Below are 12,251 nucleotides of genomic sequence, written 5' to 3'. Positions count from 1 at the left end.
TCTACAATTTTAATTTAAGTTTTAGCAATTTTGCTATGTGCTTTTATGTGCTATATTCCTTTTTATTGCTTTATTTGATTTGTTTCAGTTGTAGTAACTTTAGTACTTAAACTTATTTAATTTCAGTTTTTCATTTCATTTCAAATTATGTTTAAAATTTTAAGTTTTTCATCTAATATATAATTTAGCATTTTTTTGTGTGTTTTTGTCATTTTTGATGTAAATATTAATATAATAATATATAATAATATAAATGTGCATTTAATTTATTTTTATTTTAGCTTTAACTTTATTTTTATTATTGTTTTGGTTTCAACTGTTTTTATTTTATTTTAATATTTATATTTTATTTGAGCTGTATTTTAGTTAATAAAAAAACTAAGTTTAGATTTAGTTAACAACGTTGACTTTTTAAATACTTAAATACTTTTTTTTTTAAACTTTCTTTTGTGTTCCATATTTGTTATTTTGCTTTCATTTGTTTTTAATTCAGTTTAGTTGAACTTTAGTACTTCAACTTAAACTTTGGTTAGTTGCCAAAGCAACATTTTTTATTTTTGATAGAATTTTTGAAGTATACTTTTAAAGTTTTAGCAATTTTGTAATGTTTTTTTAGTTTTTATTTAAATATTTAAATTTTGCTTTAATTTTTTTTATCTACATTTTACTAATATATAATTGTAATTTAACTGTTAGCCATTTTTGCTATAAATATTGTGTTTTAGCCATTTTTATTAAAGTTAAAGATTTATTTCAGTTTTAGTTGTAGTAACTTAAACTTTAGTTTAATTTAATTATAATTTTTGACATTTTTTCATCTAATATATCATTTTAGATAAAGTTTTAGCAATTGTGTTTTGTCATTTTTATAAACTTTTATTTAAATATTTCTGTTTAGCTTTAAATTATTTATTTTTAAAAGTTTTTAATCTAATATGGAATTTTTATTAAGTTAAAGATTTTTAATTAGCTTCAGTTTTAGTTTTTAACTTTAACTTAAAGCAACATTTCATATTTTCGAAGTTCAAGTTTTTCATGTAATATATAATTTTAGTTTTTATTTAAAAATTTAGTTGTTTTATATCCATTGTAGTTTCAGCATTTTAATTTTCATTTAAGTTTATCATGTACTATTTATATTTTATTTTAATGAATTAAAATGATTTTAATAGTTTAGATTTATAACAACAACACTGACTTTGCATTGGATGAGAGAAAAAAAGTCATTTTTAAAATTTCTTCTTTTGTGTTCCACCAAAAAAAGTGAACATTTTTAAAATATGTTCTTTTGTGTTCTGCAGAAAAAACTGATATTTTTTTATCTTCTTTTTTTGTTCCGCGTAAAAAAAACAAATATTTAAAAAAAAAACAACAACATTTTTTTTGTTCTGCAGAAGAAAAAAACAGCTGTTTTTAAAACATCTTCTTTTGTGTTCCGCAGAAAAAAAACAGATATTTTTTTTAATATCTTCTTTTTTTGTTCCGTGGAAGAAAAAAAACAAACAAATATTTTTTTGTCCTGCAGAAGAAAAAACAGCTTTTAAAAACAGCTTTTTTAAAAACACCTTTTTTTGTGTTCTGTGGGGGAAAAAAACAGATATTTTAAAATATTTGCTTTTGTGTTCCGCAAAAGAAAAAAAAACAGACATTTTAAAAATATTTGCTTTTGTGTTCTGCAGAAAAAAAAAAACAGACATTTTAAAAATATCTTCTTTTGTCTTACACAAAAAAGCAGACATTTTAAAATATCTTCTTTTGTGTTTCGCTGAAGAAAGAAAGTCATAAAGTTTTGAAACAACATTTGAAAGTGAACTACCTTTTTAGCTTCCAACTCTAAAAGCCAAATAACTTCAGACTGGTGATTTCAAATGAGGCAGCGTTTAATTTCATTGTTATTTTTCTGCCAGTCTAAGATCTAATGCTGGAGTTTCAGTAGTTCAATAAGGTGATGGCCTTCTCCTAGAGAAGCCTGGGACTTTTCTTTCCTCGCTAAACTGCCGCCTTTGAGCGCGCTGAAAGAAACCCACTCCAAATGAAATGCCCTGGAACCCTTTTGCTACTCCTCGAGTGTACCTTATGCTAACAGGGGGGAAGAAAAGTGGCACACATACACAGTCCTTTCACAAGGCAGAGACTTAGTGAAGGGGAACAGTTGGCAGACAGTTTTTACTGCGTAATTGACTCTGGTGCTTTCAGAAGACCGCTGATCTCAGCTACACACACCTTCGCACATCGCTTTCCCAAACACAGGCCTATATTTTTGTATATTTTCAATTCAGTTCCTTGGCAAACTGAAAATGACTTCGGTTCTGCTGAATGTAAGTGTGTGTATGTGAAAGTCTAAGTGTGTGTGTGTGTCTACTTGCGTTGCGTATGTGCGTGTGTTGCAGTGGGCAGGAGGGTGGAGCGTCGCAGTCTGTGTCCTGTGTTCACTTCATTAGATTTTAAGCATCCAACAGGGAGCCAGGACTGTTTTTCACATTACAGCACCTGTGATTCCCATTACACACAACATATAGTGCACTACACACACACACACATATTCACATACTGCATCTCATAAACCAACACACCTATACAGTCACGCATAGAGTGCACATGCACGGTTATACAACACAAATATACATCGCATATGTACACACACACACGCGCTTCATTTACAACACCGTTAGCTCTTTTCCAAGGCACACATCCAGTCATTTTTTAACCACTGTGTCCTTTGTATCACAGAAAACAACATTGTGTTTGATAAAGCACCGGTTTGAGAGTCTCATTTGTGATTGTGCCCTAAACTTGTGATTTCAATTCCTATGATGGTCCCATTGGGATTCACATGGTAACCGGAGGGTATTTGTGATCCCCGGTCACACTGGCCACACTAGCCACGCTGGTTGGTGGAGGGAACGGAGACTGCAATGGGCGGTATCCCGCTTGAGTGGGATCTAGGAAGGCAGGAGCTGGAGAAACAGGGTGGGCGAATCCAATATACTGAGGATGTAGGAACTGACCTTGGTGAGGGAGAATTTGAGTGGCTTGCTGGCAGTTTAGCACTGAGAAGTTGGTAGGCATGTTTACGTAGACGCTGGCGTCTGGTGGAAGGCAGCACGAGGCTTGGGCCCGTAGCATAGGGGCGGGTGCGGGACGGGGAAGTGCGGGTGGAGCTGAAGAGCTGGAGGAGGTGGCTGTGCTCGATTGGCGGGAGGACGAGCCTCTCGACGTACCTGTGCTGGCCATCATGGGAATCGTTTCGAGGACGCGGGCGCTGCTGGACGCTCCTCCTGAGCCGCTGCCGGAGGAAGGCTCCTGTTTGGGACGGAGACAGCGGCAACAGCACACGGCCACAACGGAGCCCACCAGCACGAAGGCAACGAAGACCGAGCCGACGATCAGGAAGGGCACGTAAATGGGTACTGCAAAGCAAAAGCCGGGAAATTATGAGAAACTCATTCAAAATATTACTTAAGTCTTCTTAAAGGGACAGTTAACACAGAAATGAAAGTTCTGTCATTAATTACTTACCCTCATGGCGTTCTGAACCTGTAAGACCTTCGTTCATCAAGGAACACAAATTAAGAGATTTTTCATTAAAACCAAGAACTTTCTGACCCTGCATAGACAGCAACGCAACTGACACGTTCAAGGCCCAGAAAGATTTTCTTTGAAATAGTCCATGTGACATCAGTGGTTCAACTGCAGTTTTATGAAGCTATGAGAATATTTGTTGTGCACAAAGAAAACAAAAATAATGTCCCGTGTCAATCTCCGCCACACATTTACGACAGTCAAAGATTGACACAAAAGAGAAGAAATTGTTGAAAAATGTAAATTTTCTGGTAGCTTCATAACATTATGGTTGAATCACTGATGCCACATGGACTATTTTAACCTTTTTCGGTCTTGAACATGTCAGTTGCGTTGCTGTCTATGCAGGGTAAGAAAGCTCTTGGATTTCATCGAAATTATCTTAATTTGTGTTCCGAAGATAAACGAAGGTCTTATGGGTTTGGAACAACATAAGAGTGAGTAACTAATTACTATTTTCTTTTGGCATTTTTGCATTTTTCTTGATAGGACAGTGAAGATATGACAGAAAGTAAGTGGGAGAGAGAGGAGGAAGGGATGGAGAAAGGTCACCCAAAAGGACACCAAAAGCACAACTGTGCCATATGTCAGCGCGTTACCCACGAGGCTATAGGTGACGACGAGAGTGAGTAATAAATGAGAGAATTTTCATTTTTGGTTAAAATTTTATTTTAAATTTTCTGGAAAACTGTGGTGAATATGTAGCCATATAAATATAACTTGGTTTTATAAAAATGTTCTGCCTGTTTTTTGGGTGGACTAAAATACGTTGAACTTTCTGACCTATCATTTGTTCGCGAATCAGACATCGTGGCTTGCGCTGTGTTTCTTTTTGTGTACAGGATATACTAGGGCACACTTTAACAAGATGATATCTGATAGATTTTAAATGATCATTGCTGATTTTATTTTTATCGCATTTGCAATCATTAGTTAGTCTGGGGTAACTATAAGTGATTGTTTACTGGCCAAATCAAAAGAACTCTCACAAATCTGGCCTCTGTCATTTCTCACATTAACCTCCAGAGATCTCAATCAACTTTGCCTCCCGGACTCCATTTCCTATAAGCCTTTGCATAGGAACTATTACGGATTTCCAATCAGGGACTATATAAGTTGCACTCATACACACTCACATTGCAAAGTATTGTTTTGCTATTGTGGACTCTACCAAGCGCTTTCTTTTTTTCCTTGCCCAATCTTATCGCACTCCTTGCCTTGTTTATGTTTTGACCCTGGACTGTTTCTGTTTTAGGGTCATTTGCTGCCTGACCATCACCTGTTTTTGGATTACCTTGTTTGCTACTGTTTGCTGGTACTGTACCCTGCCTTTCTGACTACGTTTATTACTAAAGCATGCATTTGGAGCCATTTGGTCACGTCCCCGTCATTACAAGAACCAACTCAAATGTGCATCGGCTTCCTGCTTCAGGGTAAATCTTGTGTAAATTTTGCCCTTTTTACCATCCACTAGGTTCAATTAGATCACTTAGAAAAGTAATCTGCAAGATTTGATGTATCATTCATAAAGTACAGTTTAATACCTTTATGTTTTTAAAACACGATGCTTGTAATGCAACCTTTATAATGTAAATAGGTCATCCAGCTGTATTCACTGTCATTTATACAAGAACATGTAATATTATAGCGAGTATCCGGCCTCCTTAACGTCAAAAATAGAGAAAAGTGCTAGATGGCAGCACATTGAAGAACTTTGGGGAGTTTGGTTTGTATATAGCCCTTGAGCAATGTTTTTCCTTCTCTTTAGAAAGCACACATCCGTTTCGAATTCCAGCATGCATCTGAAGCAATTGTACCCCCACTGCCATAAGGAAAACTAGGATATCAGTAGTGTGACTGAGCTCAATGTAACTTTTACACCTTTAAAAAAAACAAAAACCATGTTTGAAGCCTAAAGCATTGCTGAAGCTTGTTGTTTAAATAAGAGAACAGAGCACTCACAGATGGGTAACCTGCCAGCTCATGTGAGATGAAGGGATTGAGAAAGAAGCAAAAATGAAAGACGAGATGTTCCACCAGTGACTCGTCCCCAGGGGTCCAGGGCCCCTCATTAACACTTATTAAGACAGGTTTGATCTGCTCTAATCTCCTCCAACCACCGCTGACCTTTCTGCCCTCGCTGCCTGACCGTGTGCATGCTTTTTTCGACAGGTAACTCTTCATTAAAACTGACCTTTATAGCTTAATTAGACATCTGATCGCTTGCGGGAAGCTTTCAGCATTTACTTTCTTGCATCTGGTCAGGATCTCTCACCCTTATAATTTAGATGAATCAATTCAACGATAATAGCCATGCAAACTGGCTTTTGATTTTATTATAGGAGCAAAACAGACTCCAAGTCATAACCTAAAAAACGCAACCATTGTTTAACAACTTATAACGTTATTAAATCAAAGACATGATTGCTGTGCAAAAATGACAGGGGAGTCATTTTTACAGGAGCTCTTTTGGTAGTTATTACTATAACAGTGGAATTTTTCAGTAAATGACCTGAATTTTGGCAAGCTTTACGTTTGCGTGCATGTTTTGAAAATCAGTGCTTTTTTGGCAGCTGAAGCACCCCCCCCCCCCTTTTTTTTTTGAAACACCCTATTCGCAAAACAATGGAGAATCTGTTGTACAGGTTATTTCCATAGATTTACTGTTCCTCAGAGATGCTTTTTGTTATAATTTGGAGTGCGTTAGTGGTAACATAAGGTGTATAATGAGATGGACGGTGACACAGTCAAGCCAGCAGTTTTTCGATAGTTCTGTTAAAACATGTCAAATATATATTACTTTACTCTTTGTATAATTTATCTTTTTTCTTTCAATTCCATGCTCAAGTCTTTTTAGCTCACAATTCTTCGAAATATTGCAAGATATACAGTCAAAGGTTTTTGAACAGTAAGATTTTCTCTTCTGCTCACCAAGCCTGCATTTAATTGATCCAAAGTACGGCAAAAACAGTCAAAATTTGAAATATTTTTACTATTTAAAATAACTGTTTTCTATTTGAATATATTTTAAAATGTAATTTATTCCTGTGGTTTCAAAGCTAAATTTTAGCATCATTACTCCAGTCACACAATCCTTCAGAAATCATTCTAATATTCTGATTTGCTGATCAAAAAAACATTTATTATTATGTTAAAAACAGCTGAGTAAATTTTTTTTCAGGTTTCTTTGATGAACAGAAAGTTCAGAAGAACAGCATTTATCTGAAATAGAAACCTTCTGTAACATTATAAATGTCTTTATCATCACTTTTGACCAATTTATAGCATATAATATATATGCTATCTTTCCCCCCAAAAATTATACTGACTCCATGCTTTTGAACGGTATAATGTATAGTATTACAAAAGCTTTCTATTTGAGATAAATGTTGATCTTTGGATCTTTTTATTCATCAAAGAATTCTGAAAAAAATGTACTTAACAGTTTTAAATATTAGAATGATTTGTAGCTTTGATCACAGGAATAAATTAAATTTTGAAATATATTCTAATAGAAGGCAGTTATTTTATTTTTGCTGTTCTTTGGATCAAATACAAGCAGGCTTGGTGAGCAGAATATACTTCTTTAAAAAACATCAAAAATCTTACAGTTCAAAAACTTTTGACTGGTAGTGTATAAAGTCAGAATTGTGAGATATAAACATCTGCGAGATGTTAACTTGCAATTGCGAGATAAACTACAGAAAGTCAGAATGATAATGTGTGATAAAATTTCAAATTAACTTTATTTTTAATTCCACAGTGAAAACAAAAAACAGAACTGTAAGATGTATAGTCAGAATTCTAAGGGAAAAAGTCAGAATTGTCAGATGTGAACTAGAAATTGTGCAAAAAATGTCATAATTGTGAGATAAAAAGCCACAATTATCTCTTTTTTATTTTAATCCCATGGCATCCATTCAAATGAACAAAACATGTAAACCTGATGTATTTGATATTTGCAGTCAAATTAAGAATATTAGTGGATCTGAAGTTCACTGCTGATACAGGATGACAGAAAAGCCCTTCTGGTGTCCTTAAAAGGATTTGGGGCCCCTTAACATGAATTCACACCTGTTGCATTATTGTCCAAGTGGAGCCAAGTCTTCAAGTGCCAGACAGGCTCTGTCAAACTTCATGCCCACATGCAGCAGACCACCATTTCCTCTTGCCTTTCAGATATGCATCATTACAAAGCCTAAAGCCTATCATTACGAGCCTAAAAGCTCTCTATTTCTTAAAAAAAAAAAAGTTGTAGTAGTTGTTAGAACTTATAAAACCTTTGTATCAACTTTGGTGGAGAATATTTGGTTTAATAGGTTTAACTCGTCAATTCACACATTCTAATTTATGTACATGTTATGTTTACTATTTAAATTATGCTAAAAAGTCTATCCACCTTTTTCCTCAATAAGCCTGTTGGTGAGACATCCGGTTAACTAGGAAATAACAAGAAGAACTACAACTTGCAGTAAACTGTAGTACTGTTTGCACTACAAACCAGTGTGTTCATAATTAAGATAATACATTAAAATAATATGGTAAGACACACCAGTTTACAATACTGAGAAGCAAAACCAGCTGTTTTGTACAGCTAAAAAGAGCTGGACGCAGATGAGACCGGAAGCCAGACCCATAACATTTACACTCTTATGGGACGGAAAAAGGTGGATGTTGTGCATAAATAGCAAGGTTTTATTGTGACAACTTACCGTATAATGTTATTTTGTTCAGCTGTTGCGTTTAACAGTGGACATATCCGACGTTAATGTGCTTATATAGAAACTGAAACAATAAACCTACTCTGTGTAACATTCACTGGAGTGAAAAGTGTGACAACTAGCCCCGGTGTCTCCAACAACTGTGTACTTATTTTTTATTAATCTGAGGGGAAGTTCGTTGACTCCAGTTGAATTAAACGTTTTTTGCGTTGGCACACAGGCGTTATTTTATGAACGAGGCTGTCAGCACATCGCACTGGATATCCGGTCAAGTCTGAACTTGATCCTCGTGGGGAACCGGACGACTGGAGTTCGCGCGCACCAATTCCTGGCGGCGCGCGCTCGTTACTGTGCTAGGCGGACAAACAGCGGCTATTTATAACCGCTCGCAGTAGAATTTGCCATTTGTGAGTGAGTAAACGGCTAGGTGCCAATTTGGATGCCAATTTAACTGCAGCTGTCAAAACCTGGATAAGCAATGACATTTAACTCTTATATTTAGGGATGGGAATCGTTAGTAATTGAACGATTCGTTTTCCGAATCCTTAAAACGATTCCGGTTAATTTTTTTAGTAGGCTACTTCAGGGAAGAGAAAAAAATCCTACTGCATTTAAAACTCAACAGTCTACTAATCAGAAATAAATTAAATATACATACATACATGCAATCCAATTATTGGTACCACTAGGCCTAATATGTTCCACATGAAACTTCATTAATTATTCTAGCATTGATTTATTTATTTTGTAATATACTTACAGTACCAGTCAAACGTTTTTGAAGTCTCTTTTAATGAGTTTTAAAGAAGTCTCTTCTGTTTACCAAGCTTGTATTTGATCCAAAATACAGCAAAAGCATTAATATTGTGAAATATTTTACTATTTAAAATAACTGCGTTCTATTTGAATATATTATACATATTTTAAAATGTAATTTATTTCTGTGATCAAAGCTACATTTTTAGCATCATTACTCCAGTCTGTAGTGTCACATGATCCTTCAGAAATCATTCTAATATGCTTATTTGCTGTTCAAAAACCATATTAATGTTATCAATATTTAAAACAGTTGAGTACATTTTTTCAGGATTCTTTAATAAATAGAAAGATCAGCATTTATCTAAAATACAAAAACTTTTATAACATTATACACTATACCATACAAAAGCTTGGAGAATTTAATACTTGTATTCAGCAAGGATGCTTTAAATTGTTTAAAAGTGATGATAAAGACAAGATTTCTGTTTCAGATGAATTCCGGAAAAAGTTATACTCAGCTGTTTTCAACATAATAATAATAAATGTTTTTTGAGCAGCAAATCAGAATATTATAATTTCTGAAGGATCATGTGACTGGAGCAATGATGCTAAAAAAAATCAGCTTTGAAATCACAGAAACAAATTACATTTTGAAATATATTAAAATAGAAAACCGTTATTTTAAATAGTAAAAATATTTCAGATTTTTACTGTTATTGCTGTACTTCGCAGGCTTGGTGAGCAGAAGAGACTTCTTTAAAAACATTACAAATCTTACTGTTCAAAAACTTTTGATTGGTAGTTTATTATTGCAATATAACACATTTTGTGTAGCTTTAACTATCTGTTACACACACACAGTACATGGTTCAGAATCATTTCGAGTCGGAAATGTCCAAATTAACGACTTGCGGTCAGTCAGTGAGTCCGAATAATTTAGTAACCGCTCCATTTGATTCAGAAGTGATTCACTAAAAGATCCAGTTCATAAGAATCATTCGTACAAGAATAATGGAGCCTGTTGCTTCTCGCTTAGACTGATTCTTAGAGATAAACATCCAAACAACATTAACCTTAAGCGTTTTGTAACCTAATTTAGACACGAAACTCAACCCAACTTTCTCATTTAGTGGGGGTTTTAACGCACCAAACGCCTGAGGGGCACATTCATGAGTCGATATAAGTTACACACTGCTGCTGCTCTACAAGTTATTGAATTAAACTATTTCAACTTAGCTGGAGTACAATTCGATTACACGGTAATTGGCTAATTTGTTTCAGACAGGGGAAGTCAGTCTACCAGAAAACAATGCAGACTTCAGCCTACCTGCTCCAGAATTTTTGTTGTCCTTGTTCCCAGTGTTGCTGTCTTGTGTTTGCTTGTCGTTATCACATGTGCCCTGGTCCAGGCGAGCTTCTGTGCTGGAGCAGCAGTATCTAAGCTCGCATTTCCCACAGCAGATGATGGCCTCGGCGCTGTCGAAGCGCTCCGGGCACTGAAAGCCGTCTCTCCATGCACCCTGACCGTCATGAAAACCGTGACAGTATTCTCCACTCGCCTTCACATTGATGATGGTCAAAAGTGTCAATACCATTGAGACGGCAATCGGGAATCCCGTGCATCCCCGCATCCTGTCACAAACCTGTGCGAGTGAAACACCTCCGGTTCTGGTCTAGACCTGTTAAGTTAATGACTCGGTAAATGAAACTAATAAAATGAGGAGACGCTGCAAAAAGGAACCCAACTAACAACTTTAGAAATGTCATTGGACAGAGAAATTCCGAGGTTAATTCAATAGATCCAGCAGAATTGCTTTAGAACAAGTATCCACTGTTTATCCCAGGCGTCACAAGACTTCCAGTAGCTTTGTTTCGGATTGAAAGTAAACAGAACACATATGAAAACGCATTAAAGCCATAAGGGATGCGGTTTTATGCTCATAAACTATAAATTCAAAATATCCCATATTCCTGCGAGAAACCTTCAGACGAATTTTGCATCAATCCAGCTTTGAACGGATCTTCATGTCGCCGCTTCTCAAATGTCTTCCCTTGAGATACGAAGCAACCAACACTGACTTCACTTGTAATCCATACGCTCGATTCCTCACTGTGTTCTAACCAGTCAAGGAAGTTTTTCCACATTAATCCATATCATGCGACTTCAGTAAAAGTTTTGGGAGGTCCGGCTCATTAATATTTAAGCGAGCACTCAGCTGCAACAACTGACTTCCAAATGGTGCAAGCAGTCAGCTGTCAATGTCTCAAGCAGGACCAGCAGTGCATAGTGAGGATTTGGCATTGATAGACTGACTGAGAGTGACCCACTGACAACTTCTCCTTCATCCAGGGGGTAGCTGCCCACCCGTCAAGCGGCGCATGCGCAGTGCCGTGCCTTACAACTCCTGACTTTTTGCTTCTGCGCCAGTTGCACAGTGCAAACAAGTGTCATTGTATGTCGACGGGGCCCCTGGGCGTTTCAGGAGCGGCTTCTGTGCGATGGGTGTTTAGCGGTGCCCGTGGGGATCTCCCTGAGCACAAAAGGGACGGAAACGCCGTATTGTAATGCATTTAGCTCGCCGGTGGCTCACATCCATTAGAGCCCGCAATTAGGACTAAAAGATCGCTTGTGAATAATAGGCCACTATCAAAAGCAAACGGACAGGAAAAATAGCCAAGCTTTATTTAATCAATATACACTACAAGTCAAAAGTTTTTGAACAGTAAGATTTTTTCAAAATACAGCAAAAGCAGTAATATTGTGAAATATTTTTGATATTTAAAATAACTGCTTTCTATTTGAATATATTTTAAAATGTAATTTATTCCTGTGATCAAAGCAAAATTTTCAGCATTTCAACATTTTTTCAGGATTCTTTGGTGAATAGAAAGATCCAAAGATCAGCATTTATCTGAAATAAAAAGCTTTTGTAACATTAAACATACTACATGGTATACACAATGGTATATACTATTCAAAACCTTGGAGTTGGTATAGTTTTTTTTTTTTTTTGGGTGGGGGGGGGGGATTATAGAAATGATTATTGTTATTTAGCAAGGATGCTTTAAATTAATTAAAAGTGAAGATAAAGACATTTATAATATTACAATAGATTTCTATTTCAGTTAAATGCTGTTCTTCTTAACTTTTTTATTCATCAAAGAAATCTGAAAAAAAAATCTGATCAG

General features: G+C 35.7%; 1 protein-coding gene across 1 annotated transcript; it reads right to left on the bottom strand.

The window, feature by feature from the left end:
- Nucleotides 1-1,687: 1,687 nt before the first annotated feature.
- shisa2b (shisa family member 2b) lies at nt 1,688-11,357 on the bottom strand. The gene is made up of 2 exons (XM_073831133.1): nt 10,390-11,357; nt 1,688-3,410 (listed from the first exon to the last, which is right to left on the bottom strand). Exons 1-2 carry the CDS (start codon nt 10,691-10,693, stop codon nt 2,830-2,832), a joined length of 885 nt encoding a protein of 294 aa, XP_073687234.1. The 5' UTR covers nt 10,694-11,357; the 3' UTR covers nt 1,688-2,829.
- Nucleotides 11,358-12,251: the final 894 nt, after the last annotated feature.

This window comes from Garra rufa, chromosome 24, assembly GCF_049309525.1.
Source record: "Garra rufa chromosome 24, GarRuf1.0, whole genome shotgun sequence".
NCBI classification, from domain to species: Eukaryota; Metazoa; Chordata; class Actinopteri; order Cypriniformes; family Cyprinidae; genus Garra; species Garra rufa.
Note: the sequence above shows the minus strand (reverse complement) of the source record. Positions and strands in the feature narration are given on the sequence as shown.

What these genes read in the sequence shown, in the direction of transcription:
- shisa2b (XM_073831133.1), bottom strand. Translation starts at nt 10,693, where the DNA reads ATGCGGGGATGCACGGGATTCCCGATTGCCGTCTCAATGGTATTGACA. An exon ending in CAACAAAAATTCTGGAGCAG is followed by an intron (nt 3,411 to 10,389) that starts GTAGGCTGAAGT and finishes TTTGCTTTGCAG; the next exon opens with TACCCATTTACGTGCCCTTC.